The 15,352-nt window shown below is 50.8% G+C and overlaps 1 protein-coding gene and 1 long non-coding RNA gene across 2 annotated transcripts in view; one reads left to right on the forward strand and one right to left on the reverse strand.

Moving 5' to 3' along the window:
- Hnf1a (HNF1 homeobox A) overlaps nucleotides 1–12,305 on the reverse strand; it is a 22,208-nt gene extending 9,903 nt beyond the window's left edge. Inside the window, exons 1-2 of the mRNA XM_021186705.1 lie at nucleotides 11,757–12,305; nucleotides 1,165–1,364 (exon numbers count right to left, since the gene is read on the reverse strand). Of these exons, the coding sequence (XP_021042364.1) occupies nucleotides 1,165–1,364; nucleotides 11,757–12,082 (526 nt within the window). The 5' untranslated portion in view covers nucleotides 12,083–12,305. The remainder of the gene's footprint in view (nucleotides 1–1,164; nucleotides 1,365–11,756) is intronic.
- A 778-nt stretch (nucleotides 12,306–13,083) lies between these two features.
- Nucleotides 13,084–15,159, forward strand: LOC115063082. The gene is made up of 3 exons (XR_003842967.1): nucleotides 13,084–13,714; nucleotides 13,808–13,853; nucleotides 14,834–15,159. It is a non-coding gene; the product is annotated as an uncharacterized LOC115063082 (long non-coding RNA).
- Nucleotides 15,160–15,352: the final 193 nt, after the last annotated feature.

Consider the following 15,352-nt stretch of genomic DNA (forward strand, 5'->3'; position numbering starts at 1 on the left):
AAAAAAAAAAAAAAAAAAAAAAATCTTAAATCAGGAGCTGGAGAAGAAAAGGGTCCCAAGTGTATGCAAAAGAGCCAGAGACAGCCCACTCTCGCTGTTATAAGTCTCACAAGAAGACCACACTACAGAACCATAACATATGCAGGGAGTCTAGGCAGACCAGTGCAGGCATCTAGGAACTTTTTCTATGCAGACTTTTTTTTTTGTTTTTTGTTTTTTTGTTTTTTTGTTTTTTTGTTTTTTTTTGTTTTTTGTTTTTTGTTTTTTTGCAACAAAGTATCATGAGAGCCTTCCGGAAAAACCCTAAAAATCCCTCAGAAAGTGGCTAAACAATCCAAGATACCTCCCAATAGCAGCCAAGGGTTACAAACCATGCAGAGGAAGCTCAAGTTGGAATAGCAGAGAAAACGTGTCATCTCAGCACCTGGGAGGCTGAATCAGCAAGATCACAAGTTCAAGGCCAGCCTGGGCTACACAGTGAGACCCCCCATCTCAAAATAGAAAGAGAGGGCTGGGTACTTAGCTCCCTGGCCGAGTACATGTGTTCTCTCCCAAGTATGGGGGTGGGGTGGGGTGGGGGTGGGGCACCAAAAATCCATTTGTCTCTCAGTGGTGGTGCCCGACTGCATGCTAGCCTCTGAGACTTTTCTCGTGCTGGTCCCCCTGATTGCGATGTCCTCCCTTATACCTCTGTGAGGACACTGCAGACATAATAGTCGTGGTCCCCGTGGAAGCTTCCCGCAACCTCTGCTTCTCTGGGGTAGAAGGGTTTATTCTCCCTTCCGCCATCAGCTCAGTGTTTTACTCAGCCCCGAGCCCAGCACACAGTAGGTGTTCAATTAATACTAATTATTGCCAGGTTTAGTTGTTTACATCCTGTATAGCCCGTGTCTCATTATATAGTGATCCCTCTGCCATCCAGCAGAGAGTGAGTTCCTGGAAGGAGGACGCCAGTATGTGTACCCGTTCTGCTCCCTTCCCTTGGCACCTTGTGCAGAACGCACAGTAGGTCTGAGGATGCCTTTCTGGCCCCTCTCAGTTTCATGTGTCTGCGAGATGGGGGAGGGGGTGACACTGCCACCCCATGAGCTGTGGAGAGCTGTGGGCCACCCCACTCTGAGCCCCTGGCGAGGGAGGAGGACCCAGGCTGGGGTCATTACTTACGCTGAGCCACCTCTCGCTGCTTGCGGACGTACCAGGTGTACAGAGCGGCCCGCTTCTGCGTCTTCATGGGCGTGCCCTTGTTGAGGTGCTGTGACAGGTGGGACTGGTTGAGACCCGTGGTGTCCACCACCTCCCGCTGGGGGATGTTGTGCTGCTGCAGGTACGACTTGACCATCTTCGCCACACGCCACGGGTCCTCCCTGGGGAGGCGGGGGAGCAAGGACAGGGTCTGCTCAATGGCCTTTCCTGACACCTAAGGTGAGACTGGGGTTCTGGAGACTAGGGCCCTCCTCTGTGGGTAGGACACACATATATACAGACAGAGTCCCACTAGATGTTATGCCAGCCAAGTAGGGAGGACCCTCAGTGTATGACTCCCTCTGGATGCTATTCTAAATATGTGTGTTCATATATGTATATGTACACATATACGTACACATAACGTATATACTTTTTGCAACAAAGTGTCATGAGAGCCTTCCGGAAAAACCCGGAGTATGTGTGCGCACACTCACGCAAGTGCACACATGTGCACATGCACTACAATATGTGTGTGGAGCTCAGTTCTCCTGGCACCTTTACATGGGCCCGGCAGATTGAACTCAAGCCACCAGGCTTCTGCAGCATGGGCTTCTACCTGCCGAGCCATCCCGCAGGCCTCTGAAGTGAGTTTTAAACAACAGTCAATGGCAGTTCCCAGAACCCAAAGTGAGCTTGACACAGAATATGCTGTGGATGATACACAGGTAGGTGAGTGGTGGATGGATGGATGGATGGATGGATGGGTGATGGATGGATGGATGGATGGGTGGGTGATGGATGGATGGATGATGGATGTACTGATGGTTGGAAAGATGGATAGATGGATAAATGGATGGATGAATGGATGATGATGGATGGATGGGTGGATGGATGGGTGGATGGGTGGGTGGGTGGGTGGATGGGTAGATGGATAGATGGATGGATGGTGACCTGTTTGACTGTTTGTTTGCTATTTTGGGTCAACTTAACACAAGCTAGAGTTATCTGAGAAGAGGGGAACCACAAATTGAAAAAAAATCCCTTACCAAACTGGCCTGTAAGCAAAATTTTGGGGCATTTTCTTAATTAATGATTGATGTCAGAGGGACTAGACCACAGTGGGTGGGGCCACCCCTGGACAAGCAGCCCTAGGGTATATAAAAAGCAGGCTAAGCAAACTATGTTCCTCCATGCCCCATGCTTCAATTTCTTTTTCGTTTTTGTGTTTGTTTTTGTTTTTGTTTTTCAAGACAGGGTTTCTCTGTGTAGCCCTGGCTGTCCTGGAACTCACTCTGTAGACCAGGCTGGCCTTGAACTCAGAAATCTGCCTGCCTCTGCCTCCTGAGTGCTGGGATTAAAGGAGTGTGCCACCACTCCTGGCCCGTGCTTCAATTTCTGCCTTCAGGCTCCTGCCTTGGGCTTCTCCCCTGACCTCCTTTCAGGATGAAGTAAAACCATAAGATGAAATGAACCTTACTTCCCCAAATTGCTTTTGGTCATGCTTTTCATCACAGCAATAGGATCCTGACTAAGATGGATGGGTAGACGCTGAGGGGAGGGGTGGGAGGTTGAATGTGTAGAGGAATAGATGAATAATTAGCTAGCAATATAAATGGATGGATAGGTAACTGGATGGGTGGATTGATGGGTCAATAGGTTGACAGCGGAGAACAGACAGACAGACAGACAGACAGGTTGGTAGATACACAGATGGGGAAAACCCCTGAGAGAAAGAAAGGCTATGAAATATGGACTGTCCCCACTTTGACATCGGAGCCTCTGAAGCTGTGTCACTTGTATCTCTTGCCCACAGGCTGTGCGGCAGGACTAACCCAGCAGAATCCAATTGCACCCAGAGCAGCCATCTCTGAGTGGCTGCACCAGGCAGAAATCACATGGGGTTAATTAAAATCCCTAAAAGTCTGCAGTGTGCCCTTGGCAGCCATCTGTCTGCTCTCCCATGGCGCTGGGCTGGAGGGGAGGCATTGAAATCCAGTCCCAGGAGGATAGGGTTAGAACTTGGTACACAGAAGCATCTTTGCTGTAAATATAAGTGCCTGAGAGCCAGAATCCCACTCTGGAGGCAGGGAGGGTCCCCCAGGAGACCACCAAGATTCGTAGCTCCATCCTCTCCTCACAGCTGGTCTCCCTGAAGGAAAGGAGGGAGTGTATTTACAGACTGCCTGCACAATGAACAACCTCTCTTCTCTGTGTGTGTGTGAGAGAGAGAGAGAGACAGACAGACAGACACAGACAGACAGACACAGACAGACAGACAGACAGACATAGACAAAGACACAGAGAGACACAGAGACAGAGAGAGAGAGAGAGAGAGAGAGAGAGAGAGAGAGAGAGAGAGAGAGAGAGAGAGACACCACAGCACACATGGGACAACAGAGTACAACTTATAGCAGTCACTTGTCTCCATCCCCCATGTGGGTGGGTCTTGGTGATCAAATTCAAGCTCTTCTGCCAGCAGAGCCATCTTAACCAGCACCCCACCCCCATCCCCACCACCATCCTCTCCAAATATGCCTGTATCAGTAAATACACCCCAATCCACGAGGCTGGAAAGCCCATGCGCCCCCTCCCACCCCGGCTCCACAATCTGCTTCTAAAACTGGAGGCTTGAGATCTTACACGAATGACAAACAGCACCCTTAGAAATTGGTTGCTTCCTTGCTTGCTGTGGCAAACAAAAAGTCCGTCCCAAAGACACTGATGCTGGCCCAGCAACCCTCACAGCCCACTGTATAGCTGGACAGAAGGCCTGCTGGCATTTCGGCTGTGCTGCTTGCTTGAAGGAAGAAAAGAGAAGCCAGCTATAGTGACCCAGGCTCATGTTGTGGTGACCCACGCTTATGATCCTGGCATTAGGAAAACTGAGGCAGGAAAATCTCCAAATCAAACCAGCCTGAGTTCTATATTCCAAAAGCAAAAACAAACAGCAGACATTCTTGGCTTGAGGGGTTCACACCTGTAATCCCAGCATGTGGGCAGTGTGAGTGGGGAGATTGGGGTTTCAAGGCCAGCATCGGCCACATACAAAGGCTAGCCTGACATACAGGAGACCTTGTCTCAAAGGAAATAATTCTTATGGTGTGTGTGTGTGTGTCTGCTTGTACAAGTGTGGTGTGCACATGTTTGTGGTGTGAGTGTGTGTGTGTGTGTGTGTGTGTGTGTGATGTGTGCATGGTATGTGTGTGAAAAAAGACTTCCCACACATTCATGTAACCATGAAATGTCCAAAGACCGGTCAGAAAGGTTTTTTAAAAGCATGTGATACATTATAATATTATGTAACACTATATATGACAGTGACTCCTCAGCTTCTTTGGGAGAGCTGTTTTTGGGACCCCAGTAGATATGAAAACTACAAGTGTTTAAGCCTTTACATAAAACAGATGACTTTCTAGTTGGGCACAGCATGCCATTGTGAGCTTAACCTTCAGTCAGTGGCATTCAGGGCTAGCCTGAGGTACATAGTGACCCTTATCTCAAAACAACAACAACAACAACAACAACAACAACAAAACAGAACCAGGCTCTGCCCCTGCCTGACAAATATAGAGGTGGATGCTCTCAGCCAACCATTGGACTGAGCACAAGGTCCCCAGTGGAGGAGCTAAAGAAAGGACCAAAGGAGCTGATGGAGCTTGCAGTCCCATAGAAGGAACAATAAGAAAACCCAACAAGTACCCCCCCAAGAGCTCCATGGCTCCAGCTGCATGTGTAGCAGAGGATGGCCTCATCGGTCATCAATGGGAGGAGAGGCCCTTGGACCTGAGAAAGCCCGATGCCCCAGTGTAGGGGAATGCCAGGACAGGGAAGTGGGAGTGGGTGGGTTGGTGAGCAGGGGAAGGGGTGATGGGATAGGGGGTTTTCAGAGGGGAAACCAGGAAAGGGGATAACATTTCAAATGTAAATAAAAAAAATCTAATAAAAATAAATATTTTTTTAAAAAAAAGATGTGCACAAGTTACATCTTTAAAAAAAAAATGTGCCTGCTAGTCATTCATGAGGACCAGAATTTGGATCCCAACCCCATATCTTGTCGCTCACAAATGCTGATAAATCCAGCTCCCAGGAATCTGTCCCCTCTTCAGGCTTCTGCCAGCAGCCGTGTGCATGTGGCAGTCACTCCTACAGCCGTGCTTACACACAAATACATAAACAGCAAATAAATAAATCTTTGTCCAAGCCTGGTGTTGCCACCTTTAATCCCAGGCAGAGGCAGGTGGCCAGCCAGGTCTCTGTAGTAAGCTCCAGGCCATCTGGGGCTGTACAGTGGGACTCTGTCTCCAAAATTAAAGGTGGGTAGGCTAGGACTTACATAGATCCTGTACAGATCCTGCTCTTATCAGCTCGGCTTACAACAGCAGTGCTAGCAAATGGCCCACTCACTGAGTGTTTACAGAGTAGCGAAAAGAATAAGAAAACTGTAGCCATTCATTGGAGAAGCAATTTTAAAAGTTATTTTCAGCCCGCAACTGGTTGAATTGGGCAGGTTTGGAACTCAGCGATACAGAGGACAGGCTGCATCTAACATTTCAAACCAAAGGACAAACTGAAACCTGCCCCTAGCACTCTGAAGTCTTCCCTACAGCCCCACCCCATCCCTGCTGCCGCTTCTGTCCCCAGAGCCAGCTCCGCCTCACTCAGTAATGCTGTTCTCACACACAGAGCTTACCAGGGGTGCTCAACTTGTGGGTTGTTACCCCTTTGTAAGGTTCTAAGGACCCTTTGACAGGGGTGGCCTAAGACCATTGGAAAACATGATGATTTGTAACAGTTGCAAAATTACAATTATGAAGTAGCAACAATATTTTATGGTTCATGAGGTTGTGGTAGCATTAGGAAGGTTGAGAGCCACTGGCTTAGACTCTCTGACTTTTTCCTCTTTATCCAAGTCTCCCAGATGGGCAGCGGCGCAAAGAAGGTGGACCGAGTAATCTAAACTTGCACAGTCAACAATACAGGATGCGTGTGACTCCTAGGGGTCACTGGGAGCTGCCTGACTCTCTCGCTTCCAACCCAGGAAGTACGCTTGATTTCAACCCTGACTCCACCTACGACAAAACTCTGCTTCAGTGAGGTGAAACCTGGCCCCAGGTCGATGTAACTGGGGCTCAAGAATATTTCTCATCCCTAGGGACCCCAGCTGCTTCTCCCCTCCCCTGACCATGTTTGGGGGCCGCTTGGAGCCTCACCCCCTCCTCCCTACTTCCCTGGGTGCCAGTCAGGGCTAGGCGGGAAGTAGGGACAAAGTCCAACCTGTGCTCCTGCAAACATGCTTATCTGATGGCCTCCCTTCTCTAGCAAGGGCAGCCCGCACCCCTTTCCCCTCCCTCCTCTGGAGGAAGAATGGATCGCTTAGCTCTGGTTGCAGGAGCCAGGGCCAGCAGGGGAGACCTTTTCTTACATTCTGCCTAGATGTCTCTGATTCATACTGTCTGTCTCCCCCCTTCCCCCTCTCCCCTCCCCCCTCCCCTCCCTCTCCCCTCCCTCTCTTTCTTCTTCCCTAATCTCGAGCTCTCTTGCTCTCTCCCCCCCCCATTTCTGTCTCTCTTTATTTCTGCTACACTAGGCCAAATAAAATAACAGATACAGTAACCACCCTCCACAAACACACCGGAAATGCCGACAAACAGAACGGAATTTGAATGGAAGCACAAGTGTGCAAACTCCTAGGAACTCTGAGAGCTCTCGCTGTATAACCTTGGCTGGCCCAGGACGCTTACACATCCTGCCAGCCTCTGCCTCTCCAGTGCTGGAATTACAAGTGAGTGCCATCATGTCTGCTTTTTAAACAGTTCTTTTTAACAACCGCAAAGAGGGGTTATAGAATGCCAGACAGAGCCAGACATGGTGGCACAGGCCTGTAATCAGCACTTCGAGAGCTGGGGCTGTAGGATCATGCAGTCTTAAAAAATGTATATGAAAAATAAAACTGCCAGAACCACCACCACCATCCTCATCATCACCGCCACCACCATCATCATCACCACCACCATCCTCAAAGCTGTGGTCCTGTGTGTCCCAGACCCACAGCAGAACCCAGAAAGACTGAAGATGCCCTCTACTTCCCTGCCCAATTCTGAAGTCAAATTCTGGAGGTATTGTCAGCTTTAGGCCTTTGGTTCTCTGGTACCCAGAGTCATGGTACTGAGAGACTGGACCAAAGGGCCACTCCTCTAGAGAGGAAGCTGAATTCTCTAGTTGGGTCTGAGGTTGGGCTTAGATCTGAGCAAAAAAAATCCCAGTTCTGCTACCCACTCTCTGAAGTGCTTAATGTCTGTGTCCCCCAAATCCTTCATTTATAAAGAAAGATTAAAGATATTTCCTTTTTCTCAGGCTGGGGATAGCTCAGCTGGTAAGCATGCATGAAGCCCCAGATTCAGCCCCGGAACCACATAAAACTGGGCATAAACCAGGCTTAGCGGCGCATGCCTTTAATCCCAGCACTTGGGAGGCAGAGGCAGGCAGATTTCTGAGTTCAAGGCCAACCTGGTCTACAAAGTGAGTTCCAGGACAGCCAGGGCTATACAGAGAAACTCTGTTTCAAAAAATCAGAACCCAAAACAAATCAATCAGATACAGTGGTGCAGGTCTATAAACTGGCCACCTGACAGGCAAGGGCAGGAGGGTTGGAAGTTCAAAGTCATCCTTGATACATTGAGTTTGAGGCTAGTCTGTCCGTTCCTGCGTGGGTGGTTGGTGGTTGCTTGTGTGTGTGCACATGCTTCTGCTTGTGCTTGTCTGTGTGTGTGTGCATGTGTGAGTTCTTGTGCCTGTGTGTCTATGTGTGCACATGTGTGCGTGCATGTGTGTCTGTGTAAGTCGATTTGTATGTGCCTGCCTCTGTGTGTGTGTGTGTGTGTGTGTGTATGTTCCTGTGTGTTGGGGGGGAGACTTGTGCCTGTGGGTCAGTGTATGTGTGTGCATGTGTGCATGAATGTGTGTCTATGTGTGTATGCATGTATATGGTTGTCCCTGTGTGTGCATGCATGTGTATACTTATGCATGCGAGCATGTGTGTGTGTGTGTGTGTGTGTGTGTGTGTGTGTGTGTGTGTTAGAAACTGTACAGCTGGGCAGTGGTGGTGCACACCTTTAATCTGCACTCGGGAGGCAGAGGCAGGCGGATTTCTGAGTTCAAGGCCAGCCTGGTCTACAAAGTGAGTTCCAGGACAGCCAGGGCTATACAGAGAAACCCTGTCTTGAAAAACCAAAAAAAAGAAAGAAAGAAAAAGAAATTAAGAAACTGTCCAGAGGGAAACCTGAATTTAGTACATCTTTAACCCCTAGTGAGTTTCAATGCCTGGCATGCGAAAGAATTTCCCATCAAGCCAAGCAGCAAGAATGTCTGGGAGTGCGGTGGTGACCATGCCAAGACAATATGAAACTCTAGAGCACTGTGCAGACCTAGATGAAGCCATCACACACACCCAAGTCTGGTCTTAAGGAGGTCCCTTCGCTTCACTGAGCCTTCCTCTGCTCATCTGTAAAATGGGACCATTCAAATGCGATCCTGCTTAGCTGTGTGCCATGCTCTTGAACCCGTGGCTGAGTGCTGTCTTTGCCATCCTACAGAAGAAACTGGGACTCGGGGACAGTGCCCACCTAACTGGCTGCAAAGCTGGCGTGGGAACCAAGTCAGGCCACTGTGTGCTGAAGCATCCTGCCTGCCTCCTGGCTGCTGAATTCCTGGCTGGGAGAACCTTGAGGCCGCTTGGCGGGGGCTGAAGGCATCAGGGAACAGCAAGGTTGGGGTTTGAGCAGTTGGCAGATAAGAAGGTCCTGCAAGGACCTCCAGGATAGGACTCTGGGTCCCAAGTGCTCCCCCAGGGAGGAGTAGGAGGGAGGAAGAGTAAGAGGTGCGCCAGGGGAAGTCTAGGATCTAGCTCACTCATGCCTCTTGTCTGTCATGGCTGGATGAGGGAGGGGATCGCGTGATGACATCACGAACTTTTCTCCGCAGATGTTTTCACACCAGGAGACGAGGAATGAACAGAGGCAGATAAAATAATGAGACAGTTAGGGGACAGGAGAAAGCGGACAGAAGCAGCAAAGAGGAGCTGGGGTTCAGCCCTCGTGCCGGGGAGCTAAGAGCCAAGGAGGAAGTGGGAAGAGGGTCCCGAGCAGAAAGACTGGGGCAGGCAACACTGGGCAGAAACCAGAGTGCGTGCTCATCCAGGACCTGCAAAGCCAGCATCAGGGCGCAAAATAAGGGATAGGAGCGATGGATCTGGATCGAGAGAGCAAACTAGGGAAGCTGCGGGGAGAGGAGGGCTCAGAACTAAAACTAAGAGAACTTGCCTTTACTCTGTTTACCTGCTGACACTGATGCAGGGGGAGAAAAGGGTCTTGCCCCAAGGTCACACGCTAGACAAAGGATGGAGCTCTACGAGGAGAGCTGAGGGGTCTGCCTGCCGTGGCCTCACACGTGATGCATATGGGGTGGGAGTGGGATCCGAGACCCCAGACCCAACCTCTCCCTCTCCCAAAGGTAGACCTTGGAATCAACAGCTCCCGTGGAGAGTTGGTCCCTCCCACCCACCGCCTCTTCCAGCCTCAACTTCCCCACTAGCCAGACCCTCATCAGGGGGTCCTCCAGCCCTCTCCTGAGAGGGCCCCCCCCCCACCCCTGGTCCTGAAACTAGAGGCCCCACTTTTTGTCCCTGGGGACATTTTCAGGTCCCCTTTGTCACCTGAACAATAAGTAACCCGGGTGGTTAGTTATAAACTCCGCAGGAACAAGGAGCTGGTTGATAATTTATAGCAACATCTCGAATTTAAATGGAAAGCAAATAGCTCGCTGTTAGCATTAAAGAAAAGCAACCTGGGAAGGACAGCACTCTAGCCTCCTCCCTGCTCAGCCTCTCTCCCCTGCCCCTTCCTCCCAGCTGCTGAGAGACCCTCTCTTTTCCTGGCTCCTCTGCTCTCCCAACTCCCCCAGCCCTCTTCTTCCATCTCATCCTCCTCTCCCGCCCCTGTCCCCTCTGCCTCCAGGATTCTGCTGGTTCCCCCCGCAGGGAGCACTTTGACCTCTGCTCCAGCTGCTTTGGACCAGGCTCCCCTCCAGCCCCCACTGCCCCCACCGTGAGGGCTGCTGATCAAGAGGTCCCACCTAGCCAGGTAAGAAGACCCTTGGCATCCCTGGCCCCTCAGCCTCATAGTAAGCCCCTAGCCCCACCTGGGGCCCCTGGACAGACCAGGCCCAGCTCCACCCTATCCAGGATTCCTGCACCCTGGTTCTGGCAATACTTGGCCCTTTGCCCCTCCCCTGCAGCGAGGCAGCCCTTTGCCCTCCACTTTCTGCCAAGTCAGGGGGCCTGACTGCTCCTCTGCCCCTTGCCCAAGGCCCCAGGGAGGCTTCCGGACACTTCCAGAAATGCCGGGATCCACCAGCCCTCCCCCACCCCGTCAGAATCAGGACCTTGGACAGAAGAGGCCGCCTCCGAGTCTTCTTGAGAGGCTATCAAACTCCTCAGCCAGCCCTCGGGCCCCTCCCTCACAGCTCCTTCCCCCATCTAAGCCTCAGTTTCCCTATCTGTAAAGCGTGTTTATTAACCACTTCCTTATGGGGGGGCTCATCTCTATATTATGGGGAATTAGGAACCGCGGAAACCCCTACAGAAAATAGCGTGCCGGGCGATAATCTCAGGGAAACTGTGGAGGCTTTGGGAATGGGGGTGGGTGGGTGGTAGTATTCCCCACAGCCCCCCAAGCTACCTTTCCCTCACTTTGGTGTTCCCGTTCGTTCTCCACCCCCAAACGGGCATCTCCCCGCCACCGTCCCTACAAGTTAATGATCACAGGCCTTATCAGAGCCTTTTGCTATTTATAAATTTATAAAACAAAAGAAATAATGGCGTGCGTGGGTAATTAGTAACCAGGACGGCTTTGCTGAGGAGAGAGAGGGGAGGCATTGAAATCGGGACCCACCCAGCACGCCAGGAGATGGGGAGCCAGACAACAGAGGAGGGGGGGTCTGGTACGGGGAGGCCTCTAGACCTGCTATCGGACCAGACTGGGGTCAGGGGCGAGCCGCACCTGGCCATTCAGGGAAACTGCCACCCTCAGCTCCATCTGCCCCAGGTAAGAAACGCAAGCATACCCCGCCAGATGCTTAAGGCCCTGGCGGATCAGGAAATCCCCTAAAAGCCCAACATCAGCCTGGCCTCCTCAGGGGCTTTCGGGCCCCCAAACCTGGGATCTGACTCCCACTAGCCAAGAAGGTGGAATTTGTGGGAACACAAATGACCACACTGGGGAAGGATTTCTACCACCCGCTGGTTCTCCAACCATTTTGGGGGGGCTGGCTTTCCTTTGTCCTCTGTTTCAAAGTGACCTCGGGCCTGTCCCTGTTTCCTAAGGACCGGGCTGCAAACAGGCGGCCCACGGATACGGGGTATGTAGGACCAAACAGAGGGGTAGGTTCGGTAAGAAGCCCTTGACCACAACTCCTAAGGCCCCCTAGACGGGAACTGGAGCTTGCGAGGAGCATAGAGTGGAGGGGGGGCGCTATGAGTTCCTTCCTGGGTGCTGGGGACAGGGTGGGGTCCTTACTGAAGAAGTGATTCCACCACGGCTTTCTGGTGGGCTGCCTCCTCTGGGCTGAGGTTCTCCAGCTCTTTCAGAATGGGTGGCGCGAAGTCTTCCCCATCGTCATCCGTGTCATCTTCGGAGCCACGCGTCTCCCCCAGGCCATTGGGCAGCTCGGTCAGGTCCCCTCGACTCCCACCGCAAGACTCCCCCTTGTCCAGGGGACCCTCTCCAACCATCAGGTAGGGGCCTGGCTCCCCCAAGGCCTGGATCAGGGCCTCTTTGCTCAGGCCGGACTCGAGCAGGGCAGCCAGGAGCTCGGTCTGCAGCTGGCTCAGCTTAGAAACCATGGCTCCGCTTCCACCAGGCCACGCGGCCCAAGGCCACTGAGCTAGCCGCCTCCCCCACCCACGGCCGGTGTCTACCTGCCGGCAGGCTGGCAGTCAACGGACCGGGCTCGCTGCACCCACTGCCCCCCCAAATCCCACTAGTCAAGCTCTGTGGGCACCCCCAGCCCCCAACCCTGGCCCCAGCGGCCAGTGAACCAGGGCCCCTGCCTGCTCTGTTTACATTGGAGCTGGGGAAATTCTCCAAGGTTCATATTTATCCGTGCGCTTAGCGGAGGGACTGAACTTTGGACTTCAGCCTTGCGAGTGCAGGCCTCATGGCGGTGAGAGGGCCCGGGCCCGGGAGCCATGGCCTGCAATTGGGAGTGAGCAGAAGAGCGGGTGGGGGAGGTGGAGCTGGGGGGGCCAGGGGCACAGAGCTAGAGGCAGCAGGAACCAGGAGGCCTCAGGGAGCGGCGCTGGGTTCCACTCTCCAGGATGCTTTCAGCACGGGAGAACTTTAAAAGCCTGTTGCTCTGGGCGGCTGGGACAGCAGGAAGCTCTGGGCCACTGGGCCAGTTCTCAAGGGCAGAATTAGGTCACATTTCCTGGAGTGGGTCACTGCACCGTCAGTCCTAGCCCAACATCAGCCTTCCCAGGGGGAAAACAAAAGCGTGTCTTAGCACTTTAGACTTCTGTGTTGAGGACTGTACTGGGTTACAATGTGTTTCTTCTTATCACTGTGTGATCCCAACCAGGACGAGTGTGTGTGTGTGTGTGTGTGTGTGTCTGTGTGTGTCTGTGTGTGTCAGTGTGTATCTGTGTATCTAATCTATATGTGTGTGTATCACTAATCTATGTTTGTGTACGTCTCTGTGTCTTATATGTGTCTGTGTATCTAATCCTTATATGTGTGTGTATCTGTCTGTGTCTGTGTGCACTCACACACATATGTATTGTTTTTTTGAGACAATCTTACTATGTAGTTCAGGCTGACCTTGAAATTCGAAATTCGCCTGCCTCTGCCTCCCAAGTGCTGGGATTACAGACTCATACCACAGCCAGATTTTAGTCTTGCTGGGGTCAAACCCAGGGCCTTGTATACTCGAGGCAAGGGCTCTACTAAGAGCCAGAACCCCAGCCCCAAATATACCATTTTAATTTTTCTCAAGTACAACTTTTGTCAGTATTACCTAATGAAAGCATTTATATATTTTTTTAATCTTTGTGAGTGTGAGTGTGTGCATGCGTGTGCGTGTGTGTGCATGCGTGTGCGTCTGTGTATGTGTGTGTGTGCGCGTGTGCGTGTGCGTGTGTGTGTGGACAGCTTGGGTGTGGAGGTCGGCTGGGGAACAACTGCAGGAATCAGCTCTCTCTCCCCACCCTGTGGAACCCAGGCAGTCTGACTTGGCCATCAGCACCGTCACCTGCCGAGCCCTCTTGCCTTAGGAAATACAGCAGCGTGTGAAATGCCATAACTATATCCCAGCATGCAGCGCACCAGACGATCAATTTAAAACACTCTCATCATCCCAAAGAACCTGGGAGCCTGCTGAGCAGCCCCTTCCCAAGCGGGTCTCCAGCCCGGCCTCTGGCAGCTATGGAGGCCCCGAAGCTCACTCATCCAGAGCAGAGACCCTGTTTAGCCCTTCGATGGTGAGTGACGGGCGGGGTACTATTGCAAGGATACCTGGCGCTTTCCCGTGCATCCATGGACAACTAATGACGTATGTTCCGCCCATATTTTAGCTACAGTGAGCAAGGCTTCTAGGAACATCCATGTGCAATTTTTTATGTGAGTATCTGCTTTCCATCCTTTCCATTCATTTAAGAAATATGTCGCCAGGCAGTGGTGTCCTCCTCTGCCTGCCCCCCACTGCAAAACTTGACCCTGGCTCCTAAGAACCTTGAAGGTTCTAGAAACTGCCGGGTTTAGGGGCAGCTCTTTCCACCAGGAAAAGGACATGGGGGAAGATGAGGGGCAAGCTCCCTGGGGCCCCACCAGGATGAAGCAAGGGGGGGATAGACCTGTTCCTGATGGAAATGTGAGACCTTATTTACAGTCCTTTTAAGAAAAATTAATTTATAATATGTAATCCAGGCTGGTCCACAACTCCTTGTCCATGTGATATATTTTTTTTGGTTTTTTGTTTTTGTTTTTGTTTCTGTTTTGTTTTGTTTTNTTTTGTTTTTCGGGACAGGGTATAGCTCTGGCTGTCCTGGAACTCACTTTGTAGACCAGGCTGGCCTTGAACTCAGAAATTTGCCTGTCTCTGCCTCCCGAGTGCTGGGATTAAAGGCGTGAGCCACCATCGCCCGGCTGGTGTTAAATTTTAAAATACAAATAAGATGAATCATTAAAGGGGCTGGAGACATAACTCAGTGGTAAAGCACGTCCCTGGCATGCATGAATTCTGTCCCCAGCACCCACATTTAAAAAAATAAGGGAGTTGGGGCTGGAGAGATGGCTCAGCAGTTAAGAGCACTGGCTGCTGCTCTATCAGAGGGCCCAGGTTCAGTTCCCAGTAACCACATGGTAGCTCGAAGCTCTCTGTAACTCCTGTTCCAGGAGATTCAACACCCTCATTCAGACATACACACGCAGACAAAACACTAACTCACATAAGGTGACAATAAATAAATTAGAAAAAAATAACTAAGTTAGAATTTAAAGTAATTTACATGTTATTTCATTAAAGTGAAATTCTATTATAAATAAATATTGCATTATTATAGTTATAATGTTATATTACATTTAATTATAATTAATTTCAGATTACCTTATTATCTAACTCATTGGGCTGGCTTGTTTGATGTCAACTTGACCTCAGTCGAGAAAACGTCCCCACTAGACTGGCCTGTGGGCGAGCCTTGACTGCTGATTAGTGCATCAGCGCCTGCCTCCCGGCTCCTGCCCTGACTTTGCTCAGTGATGGACTGTGTGATCTGAAAGTTGTGAGCTGAAATAAACCCTTTCTGCCTCTAGGTGCCTTCTGTCAAATAACATATAATCACAAGAATAGAAACTTAAGCAAGACATCCATTTGCTTTTCTGTTTTTGTTTTTGTTTTTTTTTATTTATGTATTTATGTATTTATCTTTGGTTTTTCGAGACAGGGTTTCTCTGTGTAGCCCTGGCTGTCCTGGAACTCACTCTGTACACCAGGCTGGCCTCGAACTCAGTATTTATTTATTTATTTTTTTGATTTATTATTTTATATATGTGAGTACACCATCGCTGCCTTCAGACACACCAGAAGAGGGCATCAGATCCCATTACAGATGGTTGTGAGC

The sequence above is a fragment of the Mus pahari genome, chromosome 23 (genome assembly GCF_900095145.1).
Source record: "Mus pahari chromosome 23, PAHARI_EIJ_v1.1, whole genome shotgun sequence".
Classification (NCBI taxonomy): Eukaryota; Metazoa; Chordata; class Mammalia; order Rodentia; family Muridae; genus Mus; species Mus pahari.